This window comes from Ascaphus truei, chromosome 5, assembly GCF_040206685.1.
Source record: "Ascaphus truei isolate aAscTru1 chromosome 5, aAscTru1.hap1, whole genome shotgun sequence".
Taxonomy (NCBI): domain Eukaryota; kingdom Metazoa; phylum Chordata; class Amphibia; order Anura; family Ascaphidae; genus Ascaphus; species Ascaphus truei.
The window spans coordinates 240,854,655-240,872,138 of NC_134487.1; the positions used below are offsets into that span (position 1 = coordinate 240,854,655).

Below are 17,484 nucleotides of genomic sequence, written 5' to 3' on the forward strand. Positions count from 1 at the left end.
TTTTGTCTGCTTAAACCAGAGCTGGATGGTTCTGTGGCTGTGCTTTACGGTAAAAGACAGTGGGTTTTAAGTGGGTTTTAAGGTTCCCAGACAAGAACCCTTCAAACAAAAAGGGTATTTTGTCACATTTGGTGGATAATGCAGGCGCCCACATTATATTTCTATGGGTATAAACTACTTCAAACTCACCATGGAGGAAATTGTGAATGCATTGCTCCAGACTGCATCCACACAGCAGCAGACAAACGCTACCCAACAGCAGGCTATCGCTGCACAACAGCAGATACATCAGCAGGCTATCGCTGCACAACAAGAAACCAACGCTGTTCAACAGCAGGCTACCGCTGCACAGCAAGAGACCAGCAAGATACACGCTGAGGCTCTCAGAGTGACCCGTGAGGAACAGCAAAGTGACATCCGTGAGCTGCGACAGGAGATCCAGGCTATGTCTGAGAGGCTGAGCGAGGATCTTGATGGGAGATACCAAGGACCCAGGGCAATTCAGGCCAGTCATTGCCTTCAAAAATTACTGCAACAGATGATGTTGAGGCGTACCTTCTGGCATTTGAGCGCACAGCAGAATGAGAGGGACGGTCGGCAGCTGAGTGGGCAAGCATACTGGCATCGTTCCTGAGTGGAGAACCTCAAAAGGCCTACTATGACCTAGAACCAGCACAAGCCAGCGACTACAACAAGCTGAAGGATGAAAATCTTGCATGCTTGGGAACATTCCAAATGCCCACTGTTTTACACCCTCCCGAAAATACAAATATTTAGAAATGTCTGGTGCTATGTTAGTTTCGTCGGACACATACTCAGGGGCAAACAAATTATCAGCTTCCTGCTGCCACAATTGAAAATCAGGGCGACTAGAAAGCACCTTATCCCATACACACTTACCTTATTCAGCTGTAGCGGGGTACTTCACTAACGGTCTAATAGTCTAACGAGGTTTTCTTTGACCTCATTCTCCCCAGCTCGCACATATTATGGCAGGTTTCCTTTCTAGTCGCCCTGATTTTCAATTGTGGCAGCAGGAAGCTGATAATTTGTTTGCCCCTGAGTATGTGTCCGACGAAACTAACACAGCACCAGACATTTCTAAATATTTGTATGAATGGGACAAATTGCATAAACAACGCATAAAAACATGGTGGGAGGTCTATAGCCTTGAGCGATACTTAAGCGCAGAATTAATACCAAGAGGCCTAAGAGTTGACCTAGCACCCGCACACCACATTGCGGATGAAAACTTTGACCGCTCATGGGAATTAGTGCTGGGACAATGTTCCAAAATGCTGATGCAACTGTTAGTAGACAAAAAAACAGATTAAAAGAGATTAATATACAAATTGATGAGAGGCTTAAAGAAGTCGACACATGGCAAACAAATACCAGGTTCACTGAACTGGAATTAAAACTCCAGACTAACATTGAGAAATTTTCCAGTGAGATCAAAGAAAGAAAAAGGATTAAATATAACAGAGACGCTAAAGACTTTGAAGTAAATAAAATTTACCGCTATAAATTTGCCCCCCAAAAAAAGAGGGCCGTCCCCAAACCTAATAATGTACCCCAGTACCAGGATTCGTCTACCGATTGGGAACCCTCTGAGGATGAGGAAAGAGATTTCCCTCATCCCCCACCCCCCACTGTTGCATTAAATACCCTACCTCCCCAGGTTCCTTTTTCGGGGCAGAATCTTACAACCCCAAAAGAAAGGCAAAAACAAGATGGGAGAAAGGTCTGGGACCTCAGGTCAAGAGGGGGACAAGCATATCGGGGAGCAAAGAGGGGGAAAAAACAGCAGCGGTACTAAGGGATAAGCTTTCATCTGTTACCAATTTATCAACCTTCCCCTTAAACGAGTCACACATAACATTGCTTAGCAAAGGGCTGTCTTTTTCACCATCAACGGACATTAATACATTTGAATGGGTTAAAGACCTAAATCTGTTTGCCCGCAAACTCAAGCTGAAAAAGTTTTTCAAACTTAGGGCAAACAGACAAGCGTACACACTTAACATCCCTGACCTTGAAAGCGAGGACATGGAGGCCTATAACACTCTGCTAGCATTGGAGGAGGACTCAGTTAGAGCAATAGGGGAAGGTCCATTTACTAATCTGAAACCTAATTCTAGGTTTCTTCCATTTGGTGACACCTATGCCAACATAGATGTGTTTGTTGACCTAGTAACAAATGACCTTGAACTGTTAACTCATTGCTGTACTCACGACAATTTGACAAGACCAGAGAAAAAAGCACTGAAAGAACTCACAGAAAATAAAGGTATTACTATAAAACCAGCAGACAAGGGTGGGAACTTGGTTGTTTTGGACACTATTGACTATAAGAAGGAGAATATCAGACTCCTTTCAGATATAGCCTGTTATGAGGTCTTAGATACTGACCCAACATCTAAGTATCAAACAGAATTGATGAAAATCTTGCATAAAGGCCTACATAACAAACTTATTAGTCAAAAAGAACATGACTATATGCTGGTCAAGTTTCCAAAAACAGCCACTTTCTATAGCCTGCCCAAGTTACATAAACTTAAGAGACCCCCACCAGGTAGGCCAATTGTCTCGGGGATTGGGAGCTTAACCGAAAAAACAAGCTCATACATTGACTGCATCCTTCGACCATTTGTACAATCCTTGCCATCCTACCTCAGAGATACCAAGGATGTGCTGAAAAGACTTGATGGTATCACTGTAACCGACAAAACCATCTTTGTCACTATGGATGTCGAGGGACTTTATACCAGCATCAAACATGATGCTGGCATAAAGGCAGCTCTGTATTTCCTCAACACTAGGGGTACGCTTTACAAAGCACACCATGTATTCATGGCCGATATGATTGAGTTTGTACTGACACACAATTACTTCTTGTTTGCAAACACCTATTACCATCAGATTCAAGGTACGGCCATGGGTACTAAATGTGCCCCATCATACGCCAACCTATATTTAGGGTGGTGGGAAACTACGCTGGTCTTTTCAGAAGCTATGGAACCGTACACATCACACATTGATGTATGGGTTCGCTATATCGATGATGTGATGATGCTATGGAATGGCACCATTGCTGAACTTCTGGAGTTCGTGGATATTCTTAATAGGAACGAACTTAATCTTTTTCTGACCTTAGAATATGACTATAACAAAGTTACGTTCCTAGATGTGTGTATTTCTCGAGATACTGACAACACTATTGCCACTACCATTCATCGTAAGGCCACAGCAACAAACAGCCTTCTTACGGCCAGTAGCCACCATCCCAGATCCCTCATTAATTGCATCCCAGTTGGACTGTTTCTAAGATTGAAACGCAACTGCAGTAATCATACTGATTTTGAGGAACAGGCAGGTTTGATGGCTGAAAGGTTCTACGAACGTGGCTATAGTAAACGAATAGTCAAGTTGGCATACAAGAGGGCTAAGTACACCCCACGTAACTTATTGTTACAGGACAAGATCATTAGCAAAGATGACAAGACAGTCAGATTCATTGGTTCATTTAATAACCAGTGGAAACTCGCAAGGGATATAATCAACAAACATTGGCATATCTTGAGAGCAGATAACACCATCGGTGAATTTTTAAAGGACTATCCATCATTAGTCAGCAGAAGGGCCAGAAATTTAAATGTTCTATTGGTCCACAGCCACTTCAATGAAGAGGTAAAAAGAACATGGATACCTCCCAAACCACAGGGATCATTTAGATGCGGTAAATGCAAGGCATGCGAGCATATACTACAAACCAGCACTTTTTGCAATTGGAATGGGACACAGACGTTCAACATAAGGAAGTTCATTAATTGCCACACCACAGGTGTTATATACCAAGCTATCTGTGACTGTGGCAAAGTATATGTTGGCAAGACCCGTCGCCCATTCAAGGTAAGGGTCTTGGAACATATTGGTTCCATTCGCAACAAGTCTGATAAGCCCTTAGCAAGACATATCAACTCTGTTCATCAAGATTCTCACACACATGTCAAATTTATTGGCATGGACCAATTTTCAATGGACCGACGCCACGGTGACTGGGACTCAGTTCTGCTACAAAAAGAGGCAAGATGGATATACACACTAAAGACACTAACACCCAAAGGCTTGAACGAGGGGTTTGTGTTTACCCCGTTCATTTAAGAACCTGGTTACCGTGCCACTATGCTATAACATGTTTGCATCTGAGTTATGGGTGCATTCCTTTGGGTGTCTGAAGCCAAACAACACACAGGTATATAATCCATCTTTGTACATACACACTCATCTGTTACTGACCTCATGCAACATACAGACCTGAGTCACCTAGTCACCACATAATGTCACACAGAGTGAATCCACAGTGTTCATTTACTCGGTCTCAGCCACTCAATAAGGGGCACTAAGCGAATTAGATTGCTACTTTGACAACATGACATATTTAACACATTATGTGACAACACATCTATGTTACCTGCCAGTTATTAATAACTCTGACATATTATCCCTATACCGGGTTAGGTATGCATTCATCTACATCTTAATTCTGCATAAATTATACAGAAGATGATTATGCTAATTCCTGGTTAAATGTATTCTAATGCTTCATCTGAGTTGATTAAGAGACCTCTGTTCATCATCAGAAGTCTCCTTAGGGGTTAATATTTCCACCAACTCAGTATTATGTGTACACACCACTGACTACCAGATGTATTAACACTGGAAGCAGTGAATAAGTGCAGCAAAGCTGTTTACCATATACATAACAGTTCAGCAGCATAGGTGTATATATATATATATATATCAACATGTGTATAGGAGGATAGTCTGTGTTTATCATAGAAGTGCTGTATTAGTGCTTCCAGCTACAGCACTGCATAGACACACCTCCATGATGAAGCCCCTAGCCAATAGAAACACACTAATACATATATAACTAGCACTATGACCCATGGGACTTCCCCCTCACACTAACTAAGCCTTGAGAAAGCGTTTCCAATCGCGAAACGCACGCGTCGGCACCCGTCACGTGCACGCGCGCCGTCAGCATTCACGTGGCAGCATCTCATGTATCACAGTATACAGCTGCCAGACGGCTCGCGTGCTGTTCCCTTCTAAGTGGGCAGGAGTCTAAGTGGTGACTCGGGAAGTACTGGTGAGGGGGGAGCTATCTGAATTTATATTGTATCACTGTGACATCAGCAATCATAGACTCCTAACGGTGGTAGCACATTCATTAATATGTGCATAGGCATACCAACAGCCACACCGTTCCTAGGAGTAGATTAGCTCCAGTGCAGATGTCAATTAGTGACAGGAGCTCTCTGTATGTATGGAGTTTACAGCTTCAATCTAGGTAATTAATGTGAGTATTTTATGCAGTTTATGGGACTGACCAAGCCATCATTGGGCTAATCATCTAACTGTTCAGTCAGCCAGCAGTACTCTGTGTATACATCTCTGCATATTGGCAGAATATTCACTTTGCAAACCTCATCATACACTCACCTTGCACCTATCTTTGACTAAAAAGATAGGTGAACCACACTATACAGAGGTCTCGGTGGTAATAGTATTCTAAGACAGTGGAAGCGCATTCATAAATGTGCGCACAGGCATACAGACCACCACACTGTCGATAGGAATCTATACACCGCTGTAATTTCACTGTGTATTTCAGCTAGCTCTTGTACTTTTGGAGCAATTTAGCTGTTGTCAGGTGATTAAGGACCCATTACCCCACGCATAGTGAGGACATACCAGATATACTGCGCCGATTCATTTATCTGCATACCACCATTGAGTAAAATTACATCTTCTCACGTTATTACCTTTATACCTGTCTGACAATCAGGACAGGCTATCAGTTAGCTTTCCCCCTACACCAGTGTATACCAAATTACCACCATAAGGGAATACTGCATATCAGAACCCTGGGAACGTTTTGATCTAATAAACCTCATACGTCTCCCTAACTTTACCAACCCGGAGTATCCTATATACTCATCAGTAGGGTTTATATATATGTGTGTCAATTGATGTATTTTAACACCCATTATTTTAATCAGCAAAGCATTAAAGATTATTTTTAATATATTTATCACTACACATTTAGGGGATATTGAGTGCTTTCAGTGGGTTCTTGTCCTTTCTATATTTACCTACTACGTTACCCATTAGCACCTTATCCCATACACACTTACCTTATTCAGCTGTAGCGGGGTACTTCACTAACGGTTTAATGGATAAAAGCATGGTATACAAAACGAGCCCTCAGGCCCCCACCAACGCGTTTCGAGCTTCCGCTCTTTCTCAAGGTGCATCCTTGAGAAAGAGCGGAAGCTCGAAACGCGTTGGTGGGGGCCTGAGGGCTCATTTTGTATACCATGCTTTGATCCATTGAAACCTTTTTATTGGGGACACACTCTCTAGCAATTATTTTTTCCAGTAGTGCTTCATCTCTCCCTCGTCGAACCTGTTACAAAGTAAGGCAGCCAGGAAGAAGAAAACCTAAGCAATTGTATCATATAAACTTGTTAAAACCTTGGAAGGATAATGAAGTCCTGGTTGCTTTAAAGCCCTTAGAACTTCCCACCACTGATCCTGAGATAAACATACCAGACACTCTGCCTGTACATCAGAAACAAGAAGTCAGGGATTTTGTCAGGAGAAATAAGGATGTTTTCTATGTGACCCCAGGGAAAACTAATGTCATTAAACATGACATAATAACAGAACCAGGGAAAAAGGTTAATCTTAAACCCTATAGGATTCCTGAAGCCCGAAGGGACGCTGCACTTCAATTTCCTTACCTGTAAGTAAGAATAAGGGGCTTGTGGCCCAATACATATATCTTTCAATCTTACTTAAAAAGGTCTGTGCTTTTCTTCTTTTCATTTGCATACACTCCAGAAATCACTTTTAGATGCAAATGAAACAAAATACTGTAGCTGCAGAGAACTTTAACACATTATTTTAAGAAATCCAAGTTTAAAATGACTTTCCCAGTGTAATTTTAATGACAAAACTGATGTATCTAAATAACACTTTGTGTTTGTCTTCTCACCCCAGCTGTCTTTACTCTTCCGATTCATGAAAGACATGAAACCATCCAATCTAAAGCAGCAGCTTGAAAACGAGTGCAGAACAGAGGACGATCAGGATGACAATCACAAAGAATGGCACAGAGATTTGGATTGAGAGGTAGGGACAACACAGGTATATAGTAAATGTGCATGTTGAGGACCCTCTGTGCAAAGCTACAAAGTCCTTACTACTGATTCTATGTGAAAACTGCTGGACTTATTGTCAGGGGATGTCATAGGCAGGGAAACAAAGGCAGAGCTTGACAATGTCACAGCTAGAGGGGCGAGGAGGAACAGCAGCAGCAGCAACATTATTCAACAACAGGGAGGAACTACATATTCCACAAACGCGTTTGGTGTCATCAGCTGTGATAGGTGACATCTTAAAATGTCCAAAATTAAGCAAGAAATGTCTAATGGTTGATATCCTGTTTAGGCTAAGACATTTAACTCCTTCTATGCTGAGAGTTCTCCAGTGTTTGGTACTCTGGGAATCCGAGGAGTACAATAATATATAGGTTTATTTACCAGCAGGGTACATAGTAACCAAGGGCAAGTAATTGGGAAAACCAAGGGCAAGCAATTGGGAAATCCAAGGGAATCCGGGGTCATAAACGGTACAGAGTCGCATAGTAAGGACGGAGTAAGCACAGGTAGAGTAACTTGGCTGCAGAAAACAGGAGACGAGACAGGAGCATGTAACATGCATCTAGGTGAGATGCAACGGACTGAATAGGTCTCATTCCTGGGTTTAAATGGTATCAGCCCAGGAAGTGGGAGTGTCCTTTTGGCAAAGGCTTATAGAGGTCATAGTCTTTTCCACTTACTGCCCGGTGGACACTTGTGGCACTGCAGCCTAAATCTTTTTCCATTTGGCATGATCCTTTAGACCTGCTGACCTGTCTGCGGACCGTCCTTGCAGGTGCCTGTATGTGGACCATAGTTTAAGACCTTTCTATATGATGAATATCTGTGTGCTGCTTGCTTATGTATCTTAACATAATGAAAGGTGAGTTTCACAGCAATTACCAACATATGGTGAGTAGCTGAGAGGTTCAGTGGGAATCATCAAGGAGTCTTGCAGGATCTACATGGGACAGATTTTGGGGTTCACGAATCCTTTTTGCCACTGTATAGGCATTTACTACTTTGCAGAGCTGATACATAACACAATGCTTTTACCCTGCGTATTTACAATTACCCTGTCCCTTCTGAGATGGGTAAGATAATGCTGTTTCCCTGTTTTTGTCTTCTTAGGGAGCTGCTTATTTACAGTGATGGTTTACACAGCTTTCTACATCTGTCCCTTTTATGTGGTACCAGCCTGTGATGGTTTTTGAGCTTGACCAGCTGGTATTATAAAGCCCTGCTGATTGCTGTGCCATTTTGTCTATTTTCTTTTTAATTAGATGTACTTGCATTTTATTTTCATAATGGCAGATACCAAATTATATTCAGTCTAGGCACTTTTTTTTTTTTTTTGTTCTTTCGCTCTCTCTTCTTCTCTCACTTAGTCTGTGTCTTTTCTTTATATTGTTTATCTTCCTCTTCCCATCCATAGTGTTCCCTGTGTAACAGCAATGAAATCTTCTAGCAGCATCTTTATTTCTCTTCTCTTTTGTGAAGAGATCGCACACACTCGCACACACCTCTGTCGCTCATGAGCAGGGAGCTGTACAATCCGTGTGCTAGGATTCTCGCCTCAGACATGTGACCTCCAGGGCAGTTACGTGGTTTGGACACCATTAGGCCTGCTCACGAGCATCTCTGTTTAAACTGTCATCACTAATTGGTAGCAACTGTGCAGAAAGGGGCTATTTTATATTGGCAGCTCAGCCTATTTTCTTTGAGTGGGACTCAGGAAGTGCTCTTGATTATGAGGTCGCAGGAAGGATCTTATAGGCTGCAACAAGGATAACCCTATGTCTGTGCTCTGCTTTGTGTCAATTTATAAAGGAAGTTTCTGCTTGTGTAACCCCTTCTGAAATCAGCAGGCGTGCCCCCAAAACAAATGATCCAAAAATCCCACTCTACATGCAGGGGGTCAGTTACTATTCTAAAATAATTGACAACCATTTGCAGTGACTGGTATAGGTTTTAGGTCAGGATTAGGGTCAATGCTGTTGCCCTAAATATTTAAAAGTTCCCAATTGTAAGGATTCTTCTCGATCCGTGCCGGGTTTTTCACTGCGATCCAGGTTTTCTGTCTCTCCTGTCCTTTCTGCTCTCTGTGGCTGCAGTTACCATAGGGAGTCACCGAGCAAAGGTCTGTGTGTTTCCAGCTCCTGTCGGTCTTTGCAGTTACACCTTATCCTCTTGTCTGTTTTGAATTTGTGTTGCTGACCCCGGACCGTGACCCCGACCTCACTGCCTTCCGCCTGCCCTGACCTCTGCCTGTCCCCTGCACTTTGCAACTCTGCTGCCAGCCTAAACCCCTGCTTCCATACCGACTACGGCTACTCTTACAGGACTCTGTTCCTGGGTTGTGATCGTTTTATTTGCATCCCTACCTCAGCCTTGCGGGTCCGCCTCTTGATTTGAGATGAGCACCATCACACCAATTAGCTCTAAATAATCAATATCAGGCAATGCAAGGTGGTCTTCCTAAATATTTCTTATTCTAATATTCATCATCGTTTTTATTTCCCTATGTTATGTATTCATTTTAGTAAAGGAAAGTTTTTAATCCTAGAGGGGAATGCATAATTCATTGCATAGTATGTCATACAGATATATATTAATACGTTTTGCATGTTTCTGCACTCAATTAGTTAAGAGTTATGTTTGGGGTGGTGCGCACCGTACAGAATGTAAATGAGACCATAATACATTAAAATGTATATCTGTACATTAGGCCTAATAATGTAAAATGCAAATGTTCGCTCACAGACATGAAGCCTGACAAACCGAAGAGAAATATATATGAGATGCATTCCAGCCAAAAGCTTGAGGGTGATTATCTGTGATCTTCTGTAAAATCACTTTATTTGCGTAATGTGCTGCCTGTATTTTTCACATTATTTAGATCTCCTCCTGCATGTTTGGGCTGACATGGACAGCTGAATTTACTAAATGTTCCAGCATTGCATGAGTGATCTGATTTAGAGATGACTGATTTGTATGATTTCGTTTACTGATTCCCACCTTGAATATTAGAGCTGGGCTGTAGTGTGGAACATTCTGTCTCGGGTAAGAAGGCGGGGAAGCGGAGTTTGGGATGCATGGGCTGAAAGAGAAAAAACAGCTGTATACTGTATTTGTAGCTATTAAAGAAAATCCCAGGGACGGTGACCTGAATTCTGAGACAGAGGAAGAACCATTTCCAACCACGATACAGTTTATTAAACTACTCCATTATTCACCGACTTTAACATACTGTATGGTAGGGTGTTTTTGATAAATGTTTCTAAAGTTCCTCAATACAGATGCAATACAATCTCAGTGCCCCTCAGGAGTAGTATGGGCAATGGTAGCTGTTTTGCTGATCCCTTTCAGGATTAAGGTGTTTCATAATTGTACTTTCACACATTCCTTGTGACACCAGCTAATTTATTTCCTTTCCGCTTTTTTTGTTATTGGTAGAGTTTGTGGCTTTGTATTACCTTGCAATACAATTGATAAGTCTGATCTAGACAAAGTAATGTCACTATCTGTAATTCACTCCAGTGTCAGCCTACAAAGGCAGGAAAGACCCAGCACCATTTACTAATATATTGTGTAGCCCTGTGTAGTTTTGGGGTTACATGCCTTTCTCCTCCTGTGAAATAATCCCTGTTAAGGGCAGGTTGCCAGGAGTAATCATGGGGTTTGCCCTCACCCTCCTGTGCTGTGTAATATCTAGTGAAGGAAGTGACATCAGGCTCTGCGTCCACCTACAGTGACACAGGGGTGGTGCCTACTGAATCTATTTAATATGCAGCACTTCCTGAATTTAGTTAGTGTCTCAACCACCTGAGTGAGACTGGTCTGACCCAGCAAACTGTCAAGGCTTTGGCAGCTTTTGAGGCCCTCCCTTAGGGGAGAGGTGTGTCAGGCTACTCCTCTTACTCCACCAGGGAGTATGGGAAGAGCAATGACAGCTTCTAGGGCCCTGACTAGGAGTGCGTGTCCAGGGACTTCCTTTGGATTGGCAACCTGAGATGAGCGGCTAGAAGACCGGCCGCTATGATGGGTGGCTGTCCATGTATGATGACAATAAAGGATGCCAAAGAAAGAGATCGCTTCTGTCCTGATTGTGGAGTTACTTGTTAAGAAGGTGCACATAGAGGTTCTCTTTCAGAGACTCTTCACTACTACGCTGGGGGTCTGGAAGAGATGGAGTCGCTGTACCATGAGTGAGTATAACTCAGCATTACCTCATAAGCCAGTCTTGATGCCATCCCCCATACCACCGCGGGAGACTCAGGGATTCTGTAAACCAGCAGGCGCAAACACCGTTTCAACTGTATACAGTATTGTACATGCATTCAAGTAAAAGCATTCTGCACCCTGCACTCTGATTGGAAACATGGTAAATAAAGAGTATGGACTAAAGATTTGACTTTTCCAGATGTCTATTCCTGAGGGAAGATTTAAGTGATGCAGCAATGAGATCAGAGTAACAATATTAATAATAATAATATTTTCTTATGAAGTGTTGCAGTACAAGCAGAGCTATACTGTACATTGAATGTCTGCAGGCTCAAGCCCTTGCCCCGTAGAGATTGCAGTCTGTGTTTGATGACTGAGGCACAGGGACATAAAGTGACTTGCCCAAGGTCCACAAGGAGCTGACCCTCTGGATTTGAACCGGGCTCACACATTTCAAAAGCAGCAATTTCCCAATGCACTGCTGCTTTTCTCATTATTTTTTTGATGCAGTTATTAGAAAATGCAACTTGAGAGTTATTTGTCATGAACCCTGCACATATTATTTAAAAAAAAAATGTTTTTGCAATACATCACTATTTAATAATTTTACAAAGAACTGTGTGATCAGAATGACAAAGAAAAAAATAGAAGTTTTATAGTGTGAGCTGGACCAGTGCTTAAAATAGTTTTGTTGTGTTTGCTCAACGGAATTAGAGAGGTCGATGTAAATGGAGTGAGGAGCATACAGGAGGCCAGGGCCGAGATTTGAGGTGGTCCGACCTAGCAAATTAGGGTCCCAGAGGATAGGGACCAGCAATGGAAATGTTTGATTTGATGCCAGCGTCAGATCTGAGAAATGATGAAGACTCTACATACAAAGATCTTTGAAATAGGATGAAAGCTGTCTCCACCGCAGAAGGCTGGCACTCATCTGCAGAGTGTCAAACAGAAGCACGAAGGGAGAGAAAGGCATATTGTACGAATCGTACTGTAGTTGCAAACAAGAGGAAAATAGTCTTTTTGGGTGGTGTTTTAGCACCTTTGTGCTGGTGCAGCCTGTGATACATAGGTAACTGTCAGCAAGGCAGCTAAAGGAAAATATAAATCACGCAAGTATACAGAGAATGCAGTGTGTGCCAAGTGATGTCACCATCTTCCAACCTGTGTTTCCATCTGTCTAATAAGGATGCTTTTTAACCCTGTACTATATGCTTGAATACTCTCTCAGGACAGCGGAATACAAGACTGGCCTGAATGCTTGCATAAGATACGTGTTGCTTCTGTTTGCTGCTTGCTCACAGCTGCTTGTAGGTCTGGCCAGGCCAGTGATGTCGTGAATGGAGAAGAGATTCAATTCACTCCAGATGACATAGTCAGGGCGAAATGGGATTGAAGAGCTGGAGCTGAAGGCTTGTCTCACCCTGGACTCCTGGAGATCAGAATCGCTGTCATCACTTGCCTTTGTGCCCAGAAACTGGCTGTGGTTGGGAATACACAGCATACACACGTGGAGCTGTTAATTCATTCTGGCGTGTGTAGTATTGGGATATACCTCTGCCGTTATTTCTATGTGATTATCCTACCTTCTGGCTTGCACATTTCTCCCAGAAGCTCCAAGGAGATGTCTGTCTAGCCTCTGCATTTATTTTTATCCTCATTAACCCACTATTTGTTTTGTCATTTTAATAACAATAATAATATTTTCTCTTATATGGCGCTAGTAAAGTAATGTATATACATAGATTTATTTGGGCACAATGAGTCGTTGCTGCCTAGAACGTACAATGTACTTTTGTTGTGTTTCTGTTGACTTACCCAAGGTCACAAAGAGGTCTGGTACTGGGATTTGAACCAGCTTCATCCGCTTCAAAAGCAGCAGCTCATCTTGTAAGGCCCTCTTTTGTCCTTTTGGTCCCCACCTCCATCCTCACCCCTCATTTACAGGAGGGAGGCACCGCAGAATGGCTGCTTTTACGTGAAAACAGAATTGCCTCATCTTATACATTTTGTTAGTATACTTTCTTACTTCACTGTTCATATTATGTCTCAGTGTGCTCCATTAGTAGGTCATTTAGACACTTAAGTTTTCGAAACTCACCTCTGAGCACATAAAATGTTCTTTTAGGAACAGACCATAAATTGATTCTGTCCACTTCCTTCTTTTATTTAATGCACTGTCCTAGATGATGAATTAAGATATTTTCTTTGCTTTATATGCCTTCTCTGTTCAAGAGAACTCAGTTCTTCTGCCATATTGTCATCAGCCATTAAGATAAAGCCATCAGTATATTAAAGGATCACTGGCTTCTCCAACTCTCCTCTTGATTGACACTGAACATCTGGAGTACTCTACTGATAAGTAGCAGACATGTAATTGATCATGGCGTATTACCCTGATTACTGACCTAATATAGCATGAGCCTTCTTAGCTATCCTGCTGCCACTTTCTCATGTTCACCAAACAGACAACCTGTTGGTGCTTCACCTATCTTCAAGCAGCACAGAGGCAGGTTCTTCAGGGAACACACCTCTACTATTTATTTTAAGTTAGGGGAATATATATATATATATATATATATATATATATATATATATATATATATATATATATATATGTGTGTGTGTGTGTGTGTGTGTGTGTGTGTGTGTGTGTATATATATATATATATATATATATATATATATATATATATTGCTCTTTATTAGATCATTCATGTAGCCTGCTTAGTAATAGGATCAGTACTTCTCTCTGCTATTGCCATTGTTAGCGTAGCACTGTTTCTCTTCCCCTCCCTCCCACCCACCCCCCTCTGGGAGATCTTACTGCTGCTACCTGTGTTGGGGTGCTTGCATACCTGCGAGGGTCCAGGAGATACCGAGTGGTCTGCGATGGCATGGGGAACAAGACAGGCTTTCATTGGCTTCTCATTGTTCGCTCTTGGTGTCAGCGCCTCCAGCTCCAGTGGCTCTAGGGTAGCCACAGACAGTCTCCCACTGGTGCACATTACAGGCATACTCCTACCCAATAAACTGAGAACTCAGGCAGGAGTATATATAGAAAAGGGGTACTTTATTGCAGTCACTGGCAGATGATACACACACAGCGATGCAGATGCTTATCAGAGGTTTCCAGGCTTCAGGATGGTGCATGGACCTCAGGTCATAATGAGGCCTAATTGTAGAACTTAAAGCCTTTGTGACAGTAGATGTTCCCCATCCCCCTAGGGGCTGGAGTGGGCACACTCATCCCTGATAAGAGAGACTCACAGCCCTTCCTCCAGTCTCCAACTCCAGACTGGACGGCCCAACTAACTTTTGACACTTCCCCCTGATCTCAAGAATGGGAGAGCATAGTGTCTGTACCACGATTGGCTACACACACACCATGTCACCTCCTCTCCTGTCAATCAGAGGATAGCAGAAGGGGGGTCAATGGCCCTGGATCATTCTATCACAGCCTGAAATACCTATCAGGGCTTGTGTGACAGGAGGCAGAGAAGCAACAGGGCCAGCCATGTTACATTCTCCCCTGGGTGGAAATACCAACGTCCTAGCTTGGGACTAATGATGCACCATCCATCATTCTGGAGCCTGCAAAATAAAACAGGTTACATACAGTATATGGTACAACATAACCATTTAGTTCACAGAACCCCTGATTCATCCACTGAATACAGCGATGATAGTCTAACTCTTTTTAACTTAAAGAGTATGGGAGCTATTTGTAATACTTTGGATCTCCTCACCACGGAGGAATGGGACCACACCAAGCCAGGCCCGGCAGAAGTAGGATAAATGGCCACAGCATCCATGGATACAATGGAGTGGTCACAGTACTGTCCTGAACAGGGGCCTGAAAAGGAACATATCCACTGATGGCCAGGGGTTGAAGCTGGACAATAGCCTGAACAGGGGCAGGATCAGTCTGGGCAAAGTCCACAATGTGCTAGGGCCGATGTCAGGGGCATAGCAGAGTCCATGGACTGTTCTGTAAAGCGAGGCTTCCCTTTGCCCCAGGGAGGTGACACAAGCAGGGACTCAGAGGCCAGTGACCCCTTCCCATACCTGAAGCCACATAGCACGGAGCGCCCTTTGATAAAAGTCCTGGTTCCATCACTGTTGAAGCTGGCAGCAGCTCAGGATCTTCAGGGGACTTCGCGGACACCATATTTGTGACATCAGAAGGCGCGACCCTCTCACGAGAGCGCCTGGCTGGCTCGAGTTCGGCGGCAGCAATGACATCACATCCGGCTGGACCGGAAGTGCATCACCCGCAGCACACTAAACAGGGCCTCATCTGGCTGCTCCTCATCTGGGTAGGCCGCAACAAGATCCTGTTGGAGGTAAACAGCAGGAGTCTCTCCCATCCGCAGGTAAGGGACGGTGTCTGGCTCCACAGGTTCCTCCAACGGCAGAGTCTTAATCGTGACATCGTCCTCCGCAGGCGTAGGACTTCTCCAGAGCTCCGGTGTACTCACGGCCTTCTGGATGGATGACTCCGACCTGGTGTGCTGCCTCAGAACACCGGTAGGGGATGGTCTTTTCTCCGCAGGTGCAGCACGGTAGAGGTCATCTGCTTCAAATCCGGATGGGGACACCTCCCCCAGGACGTGATGTTGTGGCAATTCGCTCACCCAGGCGACTGAGTGTATGGAGCTTGCCTGCTCCTGGTCAGCCTGGGGAATCGCACGCGACACCCCTGGGGCAGTCCACTCACCCACAGGTCCCAGTCCTGGGGCCGACGATACTTGGGCGAATGGGCCCGCAGCAGGCTCAGTGGCGGTAGATCCCGCGGAGACAGTGGGTGTTGGCACTGGACCACTTGGGCATCCGGGCGCGATAATAAGGGCACATGAGCCCACAGCAGGGTCCACGGCAGCAGATTCTAGTGGCACTGAACCACTTGGACCTCTGGACGTGTTGATAAGGGCACATGGGCCCACTTTGTCCGTGGCAGGGAAAACAAACGTAACCGCACCGGTTGGTGTGGTGACTCGTGAAGGAGGTACACATACCTCGGCTGGTACCAGGCTGGCAGGCCTTAGATAGTAGGTACCACAGTATAAGCACCACGCATCGAGGCCGACAGTGCCTCCGGGTAGCCGGCAATGTGGGCTGGTTGTTCACCCGAACCATCAAGTAACCTCCAGAAAGCTGGAAATTGCTGACTTCCAATTCATCAGGAATTTGGTTGGACGCCATGAGGTAGCTAATTTGCATAGCAGTGGAAATGATAGCTCTTCTCTGACGCTCAGCTCCGTGGAACTGAACTGAGTGCAGCAGAACACAGACTCCTCCCAGAGCAGTGAGAGACTCTGATTGGTTGGCTCCTTTTCTTTCCCCTCCCCTGGGTGAATTCAGAGGCAGGGGCATAGACAGAAGGAGTGACTTGGCTCCGACCTAGTCAATCATGTTGATGGGCGTGGTCTATGCCTGGCGCCGAAAGCATGCAACCTGGCTTGCAACTTTTGCAATTTTAGTGAACAGCATCCCATGCGGTCCCGTTTTCTTGGCGGGAGCACTATTTTGTAGCACAGTGTCCAGCATGCAGCCCCCTGGTTAGGGGAACCGCCATTGTGGATACCCCTTTACATGCGGTCTCCCCGATTTTGGTGGAAAAGCGCTCTCCTTATGTTGCAGATGGTCTAAGGCAGAAGTTATCCCTCAGTTAGGCAAAACCTCCTCTAGTACACTGCAGATGATAATACTTAATAACAAGTGCCTGTAGTTCCCTGGGCTTCAGCTGCCAGCAGTACAGTGATAGTTCCTCAAGCAGAGGTTCTGGCAATCCTAACCTACAATCAGGACCTCCCTTCCTCGGACTCTACCCAGCTATACTGTAATGCCATCTCTTTTGAACCGGACACTACAGTCCACTTCCAAATGTTTCTAAGCCCGCGGCAATCAGAACACCCTATCCAGGTGCCCCACACCTATCCGTCCGCAGGACCAGAGCAATGGCAGTTGCTTCCACACAGTTTACTTCGCTTGGGAAAGCGCCACAGTGGGCGTGAAACGCGTGGGAGAGTACTTTGTACTGTATGTCCAT

General features: G+C 44.2%; 1 protein-coding gene across 1 annotated transcript in view; it reads left to right on the forward strand.

Annotated features, from left to right (window-relative positions):
* Positions 1-7,334, forward strand: part of LOC142494728 (uncharacterized) — an 89,743-nt gene extending 82,409 nt beyond the window's left edge. Inside the window, exon 5 of the mRNA XM_075599162.1 lies at positions 7,072-7,334. Coding sequence (XP_075455277.1) covers positions 7,072-7,200 — 129 coding nt within the window. The 3' untranslated portion in view covers positions 7,201-7,334. The remainder of the gene's footprint in view (positions 1-7,071) is intronic.
* The last annotated feature ends 10,150 nt before the right edge of the window (positions 7,335-17,484 follow it).